The 16,337-nt window shown below is 37.5% G+C and overlaps 1 protein-coding gene across 2 annotated transcripts; it reads right to left on the bottom strand.

The window, feature by feature from the left end:
• Positions 1–1,606: 1,606 nt before the first annotated feature.
• Positions 1,607–16,263, bottom strand: LOC142641003 (uncharacterized). 2 transcript variants are annotated; one of them, XM_075815352.1, is made up of 14 exons: positions 16,090–16,263; positions 15,650–15,980; positions 14,215–14,306; positions 14,082–14,101; positions 13,527–13,731; positions 13,331–13,426; positions 13,126–13,241; positions 12,928–13,008; positions 11,159–11,282; positions 10,868–10,917; positions 10,086–10,176; positions 2,703–2,738; positions 2,453–2,550; positions 1,607–1,983 (listed from the first exon to the last, which is right to left on the bottom strand). In XM_075815352.1, exons 2-14 carry the CDS (start codon positions 15,976–15,978, stop codon positions 1,867–1,869), a joined length of 1,455 nt encoding a protein of 484 aa, XP_075671467.1. In that variant the 5' UTR covers positions 15,979–15,980; positions 16,090–16,263; the 3' UTR covers positions 1,607–1,866. The 2 variants fall into 2 exon arrangements, with proteins under 2 accessions (XP_075671467.1, XP_075671468.1); XM_075815353.1 differs by lacking the exon at positions 16,090–16,263 and having other exon boundaries at positions 15,650–16,069.
• Positions 16,264–16,337: the final 74 nt, after the last annotated feature.

Genomic DNA, 16,337 nt, shown 5'->3' on the forward strand with positions numbered 1-16,337 from the left:
TTATTTAATGGTGTGAGTTGTTAAAAAATAACTTTTTTTAGCGTTTCACAGCTTTGATGTGAATGCTCTAATTTGCGAATAATATAGCATATCACAAGTTTCTCTAAGTTTTTCTTTAAAGGGTTTATCAAAAAAGTTTTTCTTTAAGGACTAATTTTTTTTTATACTAGTATTTTGTTTGTAATAAGTTATTTTTTTCTTTTGAAAGTTATTTTTTTCATATATATATATACTGTACCTTTTTTTTTAGATAAGTACAGATTCTTTTTTTTTTTTTGATAAAAAGTGTAGATTTTTTTTTTTTTTTGAGAAACATTTAGATTTTATTAGTAGTACACGATTTAACAACTTTTTTTTGGGAGATAACAGAGGTTTTGATTGGGTTGATCATTTTAAAATTCCATAGTTGGAGTATATATTCTCTTTAAAATACTTGCCAAATTCCATGTCAATTATATATTCTATGTCAAATATATATATATATATATATATATTTTTTTTTTTGGAGAAAAATTTCATTTTTATGTTATGTTATGTTATATACAAAGCTCATGTTTTTTTAGTATTATATAATTCTAAAACTCATCTAAATATCAAGCATATAGCAAAAACCAATTTCTATAAGTATTTGAAAGGCAAGTGTAATCTTACACTAAGATTGTTATGATCTTAATATTCCACATTACTTAAGTGTAAATTTAAATATGTGTATATAAGTTTTTGGACACTCTCTACTTACAAGCTGATTTTTAAGGATGAGTTCTACCAATGAGTTACTATTTGATGCCCCACAAGTGTATAACTTAACAAGGAACTTGAATTCAACTTTTAGATTATTAATAATCTCCTTCAAAACCATTAAGGAATTTTCACTTGCTATGATGCAAAATCATCTGAATTAATGAAAGGTTTTTTATTTTATTTATTTTAAATTATTTATATACAAGATATAATTTTTACTCTAGCCTAATTTAAATGTATATATGTGAAACCCCCTCTTGAAAACTTGAACTCCGGCCTTTATCCCTAACACCCCTACAAACATTTATACTTGTAGAGTGACCACTACGCCAAGGGTGCATGGTAATCTACTTTAATGAAAGTTGATAAATCAATGTATTGCCCACCATTAATGGTGAGGCGCTGACAAGTAGATTCAAGGTTGGTTTGACATAGGAAAACTACATTGTTCAATGTGCTTCTCTTCTGTATAACAAATTTGTTGAAAATAGCTTGTCTTCACCTGATGTTGCACTGAAAGTAGCGTGTTACTTCTAACTGGAATGCTTTTCTGGACAATAGCCAAGCATTCAAACTTTTTTGAGAAACGCCAAGCATTCAAACTAATTATAAAAAACAAGGGGTAATTTTACAGTGTGTATTCAAACTATCTACTAGATTTAACATCTCAGCAACTTTCTAAATTGTGGATTTTTTCCCCAAAGTAAGCAATCCAAATTGTAAATTTACTACCAACAATAAAATCAGATTCTTACATATAGATTAAATATTTATATTATTCTTAACCATTTATATTTTCCTGATCTGGTTCCTCTTCTTAACAACGCGTAATATAATGTTAATGATTCCATATACCACAAAATGATGATAATTCATAAACCATATATAAAACTTCATTCAAATTAATTTACTATTAAACTTTTTAGAGATATAAAGACCAGTCATCGTAATTGTGCAGAAGAATACAAATCATTCAACAATAGTAAGATTCTGGTTGTGAGGAGTGACATTTACACGATGTAGACCACTAGGATTTGCCTTTTCCTTTTTACCACTCGGCGGTAGGTTTAAATCACTATAACACAGCTTTGCTTTGAATTGAAAAAATCGTAACATGTAAAAAATTTAGTTAGAGCCATACTCTTCATTCCATTGCTCAAGCTCTTCCCACTTGCTTTTGTTTAAGCTGGGTCTGATGACCGTCATTGCCTTATGGAAATCTTCATATCTTAGTGGCCTTACCTGATTTTTAAAGAAAAACAGTTAAGATTAGAACATATAGCATGATTTCTTAAGAAAAGCAACGCAACCTAATATTTACTAGTCAAAGTGGAAGGTTTAAGTAAACCACATCCGATTACTCAGATGTATAGCAATGAGGCTAACTTAATAAACATACTCTACTTAAAAGCCTAAACCATGTAAAACAAAATATCACCAATTGTCGAAAAAAATAAAAAGAGGGTTGCTGGAAAATAAATTCCACATCAGTTTTACAGCTTGGACAATTAAGAGGGCTATTGCTTGGACAATTAAGAGGGTCAGTGCATGTTCCATACCAGCATGCGCCCTCATTTTTGGCATATATTAGGAAGTTGTTTACACCACCAAATCAATTTCAGACACAATATGGAGGGAGAATTCTAGAACCATTTAAGAATTAGTTATTAGGTCACAAATAGGGTCACAACCGTATACAAGCTTAGATTACCTGATTTGCTTTGACAGTTAGAATGTTAGCACCTAGCTCTCTGATTGGCATCATTGCAGCCTCTTCACATAACGCTTGTAGATCACTTCCAGAATATCCTGTCCATCAAGAATAATAATTTGTAATTTCAATTGAACTAGAACAATTTTTTTTTTCAAATGTTGTTTGAGATTTTATTTTGCGGCCAGTCTCTTAGGTGGCATAATTATATTGGCTACAAACCAACAACCAATATGAAAAGTTATGTTACCCTCTGTCACTCTGGCAAGTCTCTCTATATCTCCACCTGTCAAAAATAATGAGAACCAAATCATCATCTGATTCATACTTTTCATAATTCAGTGCAGTTAAAAGGGACACTAACAACATTGCACAGGTCACACAAGCTATACTTGCACAATTCACTTCCTTTTGTGTGCTATATAATGAGATACCATGTTTCAGTAACAGAAAAATCCAGTAGTCTAATTAATTACCTATGTTGAAAAACTTGTTTCAACCAAAGAACTGGCCAATCTAACTGTCTTTTGGAGGTCTATAACTTTTGCTTATAATTACACTAGCATTAAATGCAATTATTATAAGTGGACCTCTTAGAAACAATATACATTGACAAGTATGTTTTGACTTCCAAACAGATGGGACCAGATATTCGATTTGTTTTACTTATCAAAAAAAAAAAAAAATATTCAATTTGTTTCATTGAGTGGTGCCCAGTACCCCAGCAAACCTGCTACAAGTAGATGAATCAATACATGCATACATACATATACCATATAGGTCTATCCCTGAACATGGATTCAGGTATGTATCTCCAGGTGTCAAATTAATTTACTCTCCATATTTTCAAAAGCATAACCATACTAACTTCATATTGTGCTCACATAGGTTTTCTACAGTGAACTAAAGGGGAACATCAACATAGAGGACTATTTTTACCATGTTGTTGGCTACAATATCATCAGTAAACAATATGCATCTAGGGTACTTTTTGTAATTATGGTAGTACATAAGAGATAGTATTAAGGTGAGAGTGAAACCTACAACTTTTTTTTTTTTTGATAAGTAAGAATGATATATAAACGAAAGGTTACTCTATGAATGAAAAACATAGAGCAAACCCAAAAAGTACAAGGAAAAGATATAGAGAAACATAAGAGAAAACCAAACAACAAAGAAATTATAAGAGAAAAAGGGAGCAAAGAAAAGAAGGGAGGGAATCACTAGACGTGAGTCCCCACGCCTGAGACCAATCAAAAAGAGTTCCACTAAAAGAAGCAAGCAACTGATCACTGGAGCTATCCAAATCCTTGAAAGTCCTCTGATTCCGTTCTTTCCAAATACACCATAGGATGCACAACGGGACTAGGTTCCAGATTTGAGACGAGTGCTTCCCTAGCCAATTCCACCAACCAAAAAGCAAGTCTGGGATCGATCTAGGAATAACCCAAGACAAGCCAAAGGTTGTGAAAAGAAAGCTCCATAACCAATAAGCCATCTCACAGTGAAGAAGTAAGTGGTCTACCGTCTCACCATAGTAACGGCACATAATGCACCAATCCACAAAATCCAATCTACTCAATCTCAGATTATCTTCCGTTAGGATCTTATTCCAAGCTACACACCAAACAAAAAAAGAAACTCGCCTAGGGGCCTTTACTCTCCAAATAGCTTTCCAAGGAAAGACAATTGAGGGAGAATGCCTTAATTTGTTAAATACGACCGGATGTCAAAAGCCCCATTAGGCTTCAATTTCCATCTCATCTGATCTCCAACCTCCATGGGAGGGTTAATGGAACCCATTAAACGAAGAAACTGCAGACCTTCATCCATCTCCTAATCATTAAAAAATCTACTAAAACAAACATTCCAAAATCTTCTCTCCTCTGCCCCCTGCCTAGGCAAAGAAGCTTCAACAGAAGCCTCCTTATCAATGGCAATACCATACAGCCTTGGAAAAGCCAATTGAAAAGGTTGATTCCCATACCACCCATCCTGCCAAAATCTCACTCTATTTCCCAACCCAACAACAAAGTGACAATTTTTGCTGAAATCCTCCCAACCCATGCGAATACTTCTCCACACACCACACCCATGAACTCCCCTACCCAGCTTTGAGGTCCATCCCCCCCATTCTACCCCATATTTAGAAGCTACCACCCTCCTCCATAACCTACCCTCTTCCTTCCCAAACCGCTACAACCATTTCCCCAATAATGCCTTATTAAAGGTAGAAAGTTTCCTTATCCCCTAGCCATCTTTGGCTATAGGCGCACAAACTTTATCCCAACCTACCAAATGAATCTTGCTATCACCCCATAAGAAATCCCTTTGCAACTTTTCAATTTTATTAGCTACATGAGTAGGAATTGTGAATAACGATAGAAAGTAAGTCGAAAGACTAGATAGCGTACTCTTAAGTAACATCAATCGACCCCCCTTAGACAGGTACAGCTTCTTCCACCCAGCTAATTTCCGCTCAATTTTTTCCAAAATTGGATTCCAAATTGAAGGGGAGTTATGAGAAGCCCCCAACGGCATGCCAAGATACGACATAGGCAAAGTTCCAACTCTGCAGCCCAAGATATCAGCCAAAGCATGCACATCAACAACCTCCTCTATTGGAACCATTTCACTCTTATGCATATTTACCTTCAAACCTGTTACCGCCTAAAAACTAAGTAACAACAACCGAATATGAAGAATTTGCTCCACATCTACATCACAAAAAAGGATAGTATTGTCTGCAAATAATAGATGTGAAACACGTTCCCCTATATCCCTCCTACCCTCAAGATTAAAGCCACGGATCAAACCAGCTCCCTCCACTCTTCTCAACATCCTACTAAACACCTCCATCATGATCAAAGACAACATTGGAGATAGCGGATCTCCTTGTCTTAAACCCCTTGAGCTACCAAAGAAATCAGCTGGAGACCCATTAATCAAAACAGAAAACTGAATAGTGGATATACAAGTACAGATCCACTTGCACCACTTCACTCCGAAGCCCATCCTATTCAACAAATACAGCAAAGCCTCCCAATTCACATGATTGTAGGCTTTCTCCATATCGAGCTCACAAATGACTCCAAGAACCCTACTCTTCCCTCGGCCATTCACACACTCATTCGCAATAAGAACCGAGTCAAGGATTTGTCTCCCACCCACAAAGCTATTCTGATTCTCAGAAATCAACTGATCTAGAACCTCTCAAGCGATTTGCCAAGACCTTAGCCAAGATTTTATACACTCCCCACCAAACTAATAGGTCGAAAATCTCTAATATTAGAGGCATATTTCTTTTTAGGAATTAATGCAATGAAGGTAGCATTAAAGGATTTTTCGAACTTGCAATGTTGGAAAAACTCTTCAAAGACCGCTAAGACGTCTTTCTCCACTACCCTCCAACAATGATGATAGAACGCCATAGTAAACCCATCCGGATCTGGAGCTTTGTCCCCTTCCAAGTCACTAACAACTTGAAGAATCTCTTCTCTCTCAAACTTCCTTTCAAGCCAAACCCTCTCCATATTCTCAATACGATCAAAATCCAAACCCTCCACAAAAGGCCTCCACTCCTCAGTCTCCTTGTACAAATTTTTATAAAATTGTACAACTTGATTAGTAACCTCGGAGGCCTCCTCAAAAACCACCCCATCCACCTCCAAGGTTCTTAGATGATTAAACCTTCTATGGGAGTTGGCCATTTTGTGAAAAAACTTGGTGTTATTATCCCCTTCCTTGATACATAACATCCTAGATTTTTGTCTCCAAGAGATTTCTTCCAAGGAGAGAAGATGCTCCACCTTGGACCTCAACTCAGCCTTATGACATTTCTCCCCATTGGAGAGACCAACATCCCCTTCCTTTGCGTCTAAAGTTATCAACTCCTCCAATAATTGCTTCTTTTGACGCGCTACATTACCAAACTCTCGGCGATTCCATTGCACAATGTCCTCTTTCAGAGCCTTTAGTTTTTTTGCAAGCACGAAACTAGGTGTACCTACAAAGGAATGCCGATTCCACCAGGTTTGAACTCTATCTGCAAATCCCTCCGACTTCAACCACATATTTTCAAATCTGAATGGACTTTTCCCCCTTGCCATTCTCCCTGCCTCCAAGAGGATTGGATTGTGGTCTAAGATAGGACGGGGTAAAATCTTTTGAGTAACATCTGGGAAATGGTCCTCCCAATCTGGAGTGACCAAAGCTCTATCAATCCTAGACATCGCTGGTTGATCAGAACCACTAGATCAAGTATAGCTACCTCCCTCCAAAGGCAAATCAACCAAGTTAAGATCCTCAACAAATTCAGAGAATTTTTCCATAGCCAGGGTCAAACGGGTCTCGCCCCTACGCTCGCTAAGAAAGCGAACAATATTAAAATCCCCAAAGCAACACCACGGAATCCTCCAATACTGCTGAATACCCACTAACTCATCCCACATGTGGCCCCTCTCAATATTCTCATTTGGGCCATAAACACCTGAGCAAGCCCATATAAACCCGTCCCCCACCCCTTAACACTTTACCGACACTGAGAAAGTACCAACCATAACCTCCACCTTCTCCAAAACCCTTTTATCCCACATAAGCAAAATACCACCGGTAGTCCGATCAGCCTCCAAAACAGCCTAATCCACATATGGACAGCTTCACAAACTACAAACCAGCTGTCTATTCATACTAGCAATTTTTGTCTCTTGTAAACAAACAACACCACACTTCCACTCCCGCAACAAATTCTTCACCACAAGGCGTTTCTGAGGATCATTTAAACCTCTAACATTCCACGAAATCATTTTTATCTTCATAAACACTAAAACATCCCCAACTACAAACACCATCACAAGACCACCCTTTATCTCCTGTCATAATTCACCGAAGAGATCAAATTTTGCAGCTCTCTACATCCCTTATTTTTGGACTTAGCCACCTTTTTACTACCCGTTGCTTTCCTGTGTAACACATTGGCTGCCTCCATCACTGATTCAAGTCTCTTTAAGAGTGCAATGCACAAATTCTCGTGTTGAGTCATAGACAACCCAACCAATTTACTAAAACCCGGAATTCTATGTTTCACCCACCCAGAAATATCTAACTTAGTCTCAATACTTAAAACCTCATTGACCTCTTCCAACTCTGCCAAGGTTGTCGGCTCACTCAGATCAATGATTTGCAGAGGAAAGCCAACTGACAAATCAGATTCACCAACACCCACAGAAAAATCAACTGCTTCCTCCACAAGCAAGACCTCCCTAGAAAGGCAGAGTTCCTTACAATAGGAAGGATTAACCTCCTGACCCAATACCTCCAAACCCAGTGATCCAGCTTGCACCAACTCTAGAAAGAAATCAGGGAAAAAAGGTCCTAACGATCGTGGCACTAAATTGAGAGTCACCGTCCTCTTACCTTCAAAAAACAACCCACCCGGCAACAAAATGGAGCCTAAAATACTGCTCCGGTCAGAGGTAAGCCTGAAGACCATGATCAGAAGAGACTCGGTACACCCCGACACTCCTATCGGCGAAACCACCTGAAACCCGGTACGACACAACTCCTGTAACGGCAGAATAGGACACATCGTAGGCACCAGAGACACCGAAATGCTCAAACCACCCATCTCGGCCTGCATCCGTACCGTCGGCGTCTGCTTATGATCTCTGACCACCTGTATTGGCATCTTGGAGCCCGTCGAACTCAGCCCGGTGCGACACACCTCTTGTATCGGCGAAACAGGGCACATCAGAGACACCAGAGGCACCGAGAAGCTCGAACCACCCATCTCGGCCTGAACCCGTGCCGTCAGTGCCCTCACAAGACCTCCGGCCACCTGCGTCGGCAACTTGGAGCACGTTGTGCTTACCCATGGAGTCTCCCCGTCCTTCTCGTGGGTATCGGCTGAGACTTTAAGCCCTCCACAACAATCAGAACATTCCCCAAGCTCTAATATTTTTGGGCTTGTGAAATCTGGGCCTGAACTTGAGCTACTGATTGGCATTTGGGCTGTCAGCTTGTTTGGGCCCAAACCCAGCTTGCCTTTGCTCATAACCTTCCCAGCCCGTGATACCCATTTAAACTTCTGAACTCCCCTTTTCTTTCTATCCCAGGAAACCTGCCTCCTCCCTATCACGTCAACCTCCACGATTAGACCACTCCTTGTCCAACATGGTCTCCTCACATCATTCGTCTCCCCATGTGCATTGGCTTTTGAGTATGATGGGAAGCGTATCCTAATTCCTACCGGATTTTGCTCCCCTGACTCTAACTCCTCATCAAACACTGCTCTCTCCTTTCCCCTTCTCCCACCACCATCTTCTCAGGCTTGCCCACCGGATAATCCCCCCCCTTGGCACCTGTCGAGCTCGGATTCACCACCATCTTCCCCACCATCTTCTCCTCTCCTAACTGTGTCCTCTTCCCCTTATCTGTAGTACCTAACTGCTTAAGCTGCTGTCTATCCTCTGCTTTTCCATGATAGCCTTGCACAAAGACAGCATCAGCAAAAGTTCTAGAGTTCTTAGCCTCCAAGAAATGCCTATGCACCTGAGGAATAAAAATTGGATGACCATTTCCACCCGCATATTGGGAAGGGTTCAACATCTTTCTTAATTCAAGGCCAAAGGCCCTCCAACCACTTTTCTCTTTGCCTTCCGGGATAATAATCGACCTCCTAGACCCGCCAACTTTGAGTTCAGTCAATAGAAAGAACTGACCAAAAGAACTGGTGCTTCGTTGGAGAGTATAGGCAGTGTCACCATCTCTGAAAGTGAAAAATTGTTTGAAATTTGCCCCAACAACATGTTCTATATTATTCATCAGCCATTGTGCTGCATTCTTGCCCATGAAGACTGATCTCATGGAGTATTTGCCGCTCTCAAAAATCCGTAACGAGAAATACCGTCCCCCTTCCTCTACAACTAGATGAAAAAACTTGGATTCAATGAAAAAACTACGAAATCCCCCCATGCTAAACCCAGCTACCAGATTCCCCTTTCTTCTCAGAGAGAGAAGAATAATCAATAAAAGCCCAATAACGAGACCCGAAACCTACAATTTTCTTATTCTTGTTTCAATCATTCCTAATTATTTTGGATGTTTCTTCTTCTTCTTAAACCAAAATAGTGGAGAGAGTAAACCCTACAACTTTCTTATTCCTATTGCTATCCCTCCCAATTAACTTTGATGCTTTAGGTATCTCAAAATATTGGACCAAACTAGCTTAATATCACACCTGACCTTTCAGACCTACAATACAAGCTAGATCTAGAGAAGGTGATGATTTAACCGCTAAAATGAGAATAGTTCCAATAGAGTTTCATCTTTTCTGGGACTTAATAAGAACTTCCCATAAAAATTCATTACTAGCCACTCTAAAAGGTGTAGCCAATTTGGGCAACATGCCTTCCTACCCTTCCATGGGACTCCCAAAAAAAAAAGAAAAACCTTTCTAGTAATTTAATGCAACCAGATTTGAATAAAAAAAAATTCTACAAGTTCACTTTATTTTGCCTCAAAGTAATAAGAAAAAGAGTACAACCATAAGCAGCTTTTTAAAGATATTGATAAGAAATATGAATTGTTCGTTTAAAAAAGACAAGCTTCAAGATAAAATACAGTATATTCTTACTGGGTAAGGAAAAGGCCTGGCCCTTGAGTTTGTTCTTAAGAAGTAGTCTCCTAACATTTTCATCAGGTAAGGGTATGTATATTCGCTTCACCTGGTTCAGAATTTCAAATTAAACTGAGTCACAATACCAAAAATAAAATTGAGTAAAAAATTCTGATAATCTGCCAAAAAACAATATATGAAGCTTTCAATAAAGAAAAAAGGAAAAAAAAAATGAAGCTAAACAATCTTTTAATATACTACTCTAGTTGTTTGTTGTGTCATATCTTTGTTCACATTAGAATCTTTTTTTGAAATTTAAAAACGTGAGTAATTAGTATATTCCAGCCACTACCCTAGGTGAGTTCTCTAGACACTAGGGCTAAGGCTCTCCATTTGCCTTCAAGTTGAACTAAATAATAATAATAATAATAATAATAATTATTATTATTATTAAAAAAAAATCTTTTGAACTCCAATTCTCAAAATTTCCATCTCCACATCATAAAATAATTAAATAAATAAATAAGAGCTTTGTTACTGTAATAGTAGTTTTTGATCACTTTCTTCATGCTTCAATGTCCTTGTCCTTTTTGGTGGGAGCAAACTTATAAAAGATGCTAAGCCTTCAGGGCCAGAAAGTAGGGAAAGGCTAAAATACCACATGATATTAGACAAACCAAAATTAATATAACTAATAATGATTCATTAATATTTATCCTTGAATGTAAAAAAAACTCAGCACTTCATAATTCATAATCCCAAAACAATTGAGTTGCAGCACATTCATGACAAATACTAACCAATCTCCTAAGAACTGCGTCATCCAGTTCTTGTGGCTTATTAGTAGCACCTGCATGAGCATGAAAGCAGAGGAAATTAGAAAATGAAACTGAAGCATTAGATATGCAAATTACATCAATAGAAATCAAATCCAGCAAGGACACCAAAAGAAACATCCATGGATGTTGGACATGATGGTATACTATTGAATAAAAACATGTGGCCTATAAAACAACACCACTGTGAAAGATGCATGTAGCTGACTCCAAAAGGTGAAGACAAAACCTAACTGAATTAAATATAGAGCTCACCAATGACAATTATTACATCATTACTATTAGAGGCAACACCATCAAATTGTATAAGAAACTCTGACTTTAACCTTCGACTCGCATCATTTTCATTAGCCAATCTTGTTGACATGACACTATCAATCTGTTAACAATCATACAAAAAAAGAATAATTAATTACCATTTAAAAAGGTTACAAATTTGGAATAAACAAAAATTCCAATTAAAGCAACATCCAATTCTCTTTTTCATAAGCAAACCAAAGAACAAGTCTTAATAATAGTAAATATTATACTAGTTTATATGATGAAAGCAAAGTTAGGTAATGGAACTCAACAACAAACCTTAAAATCCCAACTACAAGGAACAATAACACTAATAGTGCAGATGGTGGTTACGGTGGACATAGCACTGACGGTGGTGGAGGTTGTGGTGGTAAACATCTAAATGATGGCTGAGTGTAAAAAAAGACAAGTTTCTAACATAGTCATTTCACAATGGTTATAGAGTATGTTTAGGAGAGAAAAAAAGATAAGTAAAACACGAGGGAAGCAAAGTTGAACAATGCTACCCAATAGGCCCCTAAGAGCATTCACAATGAGTTCAACAAACCCCATTCTCGAAATTTTGATGAAAAAAACTCACTTTTTCGTCTCCAACGAGCTCGCCACTGACTCAACAGATTTTTGCTTTGCTACAGTAACTCAATAATTGTTGGCTTACAGTAGCAAAGCTAAATCTTTGCCATCCCTTTTTTATTCCCTCCCAACCAGGACTCTCTCTTCTTCCAGTACAATACAATGATTTTTGCTTTGCTCCACTCTTCTTCTTTGATGCTGGCCTAACAAGTGAGACAGTTGTTCAATGGAGGTCTCATGACGGCAGATCAGTATGTTGGTAATGGCAACAAGACGGTACCGACACACATCATGATGGTCCTTGTGGTGGCATGGTTTGGCAATGGCAAGCGACATGGCTTCCAACGGAACTGATTAGATCCAGATCGGACTAATGCATGGGTGGATCTTGCAGCTTACATATTGGCTTTGACGTTGACACTTGAGTTTGTGGTGGTGGCTGGGGGATCAATGATCCGATCTGAGCTGGCAGCAGGGGTTCATTGATTGGATTAGGACTCAGTTCAGATGGGTTTATTATTGGGCTTGGGTTTAGGGTTCCAGTAAGCTGGGCCGTGGATCTTGTTGTTCGTTTCTGTGGGATGAATGAGGTGTTGTGGTGATGGGAGGGGAAAAAAATTTGACATTGAAAGAGTATAAAAAGATTAAAAAAAAAATGGAATAAAGAATAAAATAGGGAGTTCATTGGGGAATGTAACAAAATGGTTGGTAGTTACAATAGAAAAAGGATTTTCTAGCAAAACTTAACTAGAACTCCGTTGAGTTCATTGTGAATGCCCTAAAATGTAAAATATGAATTTGCAACCTTCACAAATATTCATGTATTTCATTAATTTTATTGTAAGACAAGATTATCATTCAGATTACTAAATAACTCAACTCCTAGTGACAGCAATAATTGTTCGTTCTCCAATACAATCAATTTCAGCCAACTGGGATTGGTATATCAAGTTCCAGCTCCAGTTCCAAACAAATACGAATCTGAAAAGTGCCATGGGACACAGCAATGCAATGCAAGCTTTATGCACTCAATGTTCCTTCATGAACTACACAATCTACTTAAGCATGGAAGGAACAGCATACTTCAAGGAAGACCAAGTATGGTAACTACTAAGACCTTCACAATGTAGTTTGCAGAAAGGATAGCATACTTCATCCATGAAAATTACAGATGGCTGTCTGGATTTAGCAACCATGAACAGAGCCCGTACAAGCTTTTCAGCCTCCCCCACCTATTTCAATGTAAATAGAACTTATAAGACCCTCTCCAATAAGGACAATAACTAAAAGTAGAACCATAGACATCATGATCTTTAAAACAAATTAATAAATCAAGGACAGAGACACACCCATTTTGATGTCAAGGAAGATGCAGAGACATTAAAAAATGTTGCCTCAGACTCTGAAGCGACTGCTTTGGCAAGCATGGTCTTCCCATTACCAGGTGGACCAAAGAGAAGCAAACCTAATAACGTCAGATGTTTTCTCATTAAACTAAATTTTGGAGTGTCACTGGTCTGTATGTAAAAGTATTCCAAAGAATTGTGTCATTACCTCTAGCTGGCCTCCGAAGACCAGTAAATAAGTCTCTTCTTTTAGTTGGCAAGATTACCATCTCCATTAAAGCTTGCTTTGCCTTCTCAAGACCAGCTGCAAACAAGCTCAAATAAGTAACTTTGTTATTTAATGAGCTACATGACTACCGATGGAAACAGAAAATGAGAAAAACATAGCATTAATAATTTCATACCAACATCCTCCCATTTAACGGATGGACTTCTATCTACTATTGTAGTATTTATCATTTCAACCAATTTGTCTTCATAACCAGAGTTAGCGTCTTTTGTAGGTTTAGAGCTTACAACTTTGTCTGTCTGATTCCTCATACTTGGGCTGTTTGTACTAAAAGAAGAAGATTTTTTTAAAACGTCCTTTCTAGGATTCGGTGCAGGGCTCTGAAATAAAAAAGAAAAGCATCTAGGTCATGATCAAGGTTATTTTATTTAAAAAAGAAAAGAAAAGAAAAGAAAAATGGGTCTGTAATCATCATTGATGTTCTTTAAAAAGGAAACAAAAAAAAAATAGCAAGGCTAGTCTATAAGTATTAAGGACTTGAAGAATAGTACACATTAAGGTGAAGAACATTGTCCAAACACATTTCCAATTAAATAAAATCAGGAAAGGATTCAGTGGAAAAAATTCAACTAAAAATACAGCTACTTACCAGAAAAGGATAATCACGCTTCAAGTGGAAAATATAAACTAAAATAAAAATCTACCTTTATAATTCAACAAGAACAAATACCTTGCTTGTCGATGTGCCACCTGAAACAAGAAGGGGGCAGAAAAGAGAGAGGAAGAAGTATCAGTGCTCTCTGTAAATCCATATCAACTTAAAAAACAATGCATGATCAGTTGTAACAGTATGAGAAATGAACCTGCACGCCTACTTAAAGCTTGTAATCTTTCTGACACATGACCCTGCCATTTTGATATTTTTTGACGATAAGATTTCACCTTCTCTTGTTCACTGTTACAAAACCATCTATTTAAATAATACAAATAAAGAATAACTACCCACACACACACACACACACACACATATTTAATAAGTAAGTTTTGACCCCAAGGGGAGGGAGAGATTCGAACTAGTGACTGGCTTGATATGGTGTGGCCCCCAATTGATTGAGCTACCCTTTAGAGTAAACATAATTGAAAATAAGGGAAAGGTAAAAAGAAGAGTTAAATCCGAAAAACATATTTCCAACTCCACTAGAGTCACGCAAAGCATTGGGAACAACTTCAATATCAACAATTTACTTATTTTGGAAACCTAAGTAATTACAAAAAAAATGTACGTTCATGAAATCTGTTTGGTTAACATTTCACTTTCACTGTAGTGTAGAGGACCAATTGCTAAGATGGTAACTGATGTGTGCACTAGTAGTACAGAATTATGTGAAATCTGAATCCTTTAAACTAGCCCTTAATCCACTTTCAAAAGGAAAAAAAGGAAAGGAAAGGAAAAAAGTTTTAAAAGAAGAAGAAGAACATGTTACAAGATAAAGAGTTATACAAAAGATTCCATTTATAGAAGGGAAAGGAGCACTAGAATTGGAAGTACTATCTAACACAATCTCTTTGATACATAGAGAATGTCCACTCCCCTTTCCAATTGCTGAAAAAATGCCACAACCCGATTTTATCAAGAGATCATTAAAGAAATAAACTAAGATGTTTCACAATCCAGATAGAAACACTTAAAATTCACATCTAATTAAGTTTTCCTCGACCAATCAGATCAGAGAGATCTTAAGACGACTATGATGTTCTATAACAAACCCTAAAGACGCACAAGAATTCTTTACAATCTGACGACAAATGAAAGGATGTTTTTAATGCTTTCCAATCTCTCCATTGCTTATAAAACCCAGTCTTTGTACCATTAGACAGCTAACCTGATAACCTCTCAAATACTTAAATCATTTGCTAAAAAAAAATCTACCAGACCTTTTTAAAATCTACATATAATAAGCCCCATTATACAATGGTTTGCCACCACAATTAACCATATACACGGGTTTGCTAAGTGGGGCCATCTTAGACTAAATTTATAGAACAAAATATGAATGCCCATATAATTTTTCCTAGAGTATTAGACACCTGAGCTAATGTCAAGCTCAGAAAAATTCCCATCTAGCTACAATCTGTTCAAGCAATTGCCGAACAAAATTCGCGGTTAAAAGAGAGGACAACAAACACCAAATTACTTAAAGCTTATATAACCAAAAACAAAACACAATGTACAACTTTCTCAGCAGCCAAACAGAATGCAAACCCCAAAAAAAGGGGGGGGGGAGAAAATAGAATTACCTGGGGGTAATATATGAAGGAGCAGGAGTGGAACTAGCTTCGAGGAGTATTCTCTGGGCGTTCTTGTAGTGAAGAATAGCATCGTCGACTAAGCCCCACTCTTCGGCTCTAACGGCCTTGGCGATCTCTTCGGTTGCCAAGTCGTGGTAACCCTTGAGCTTGTGTGCGACGCGCTCGTTCGACACGCCTTCCATGGTTGATGATGAAGAAGAAGAAGAAGAAGAATAAGAAGAATTGGGATAAATAGGGTTTGGGTTTGGGTTGGAATCGTAGGCTGGGGAGCTAAAGATTGAGCCAAAAGAGTCGATGAGTCCCTTCAGGAAGCTCATGTCTGAAACGCAAAAGAGGGAAATTTTTATGTGATCAAGTCAAAATTCAAAAGGCTAAAGCTAATTAAAGAGACAGCGAGCCAGAGAGGGAGAGAGAGAGAGAGATTTCACCATTTTTTTTTCCCGAGAGATTGATTTCCGACGGAATGCTTCAAGCTTGGCTCTGGAAAAATCAAAAAGCGAATTTTTGAGTTCAACAACAAATTTTGAATTACTGTTTTTTTTTTTTTTAATTAATCACGAAAACGAGATTGTGGAATTTGGAGGTGTAAATATATATTTGGCACCGCTTATGGGAAAATTAAGTTAAATAAATGGTTTTTTTTTTTTTTTTAGAATAAATTAATGAAAATTTAATA

This window comes from Castanea sativa, chromosome 6 (assembly GCF_040712315.1).
Source record: "Castanea sativa cultivar Marrone di Chiusa Pesio chromosome 6, ASM4071231v1".
Classification (NCBI taxonomy): Eukaryota; Viridiplantae; Streptophyta; class Magnoliopsida; order Fagales; family Fagaceae; genus Castanea; species Castanea sativa.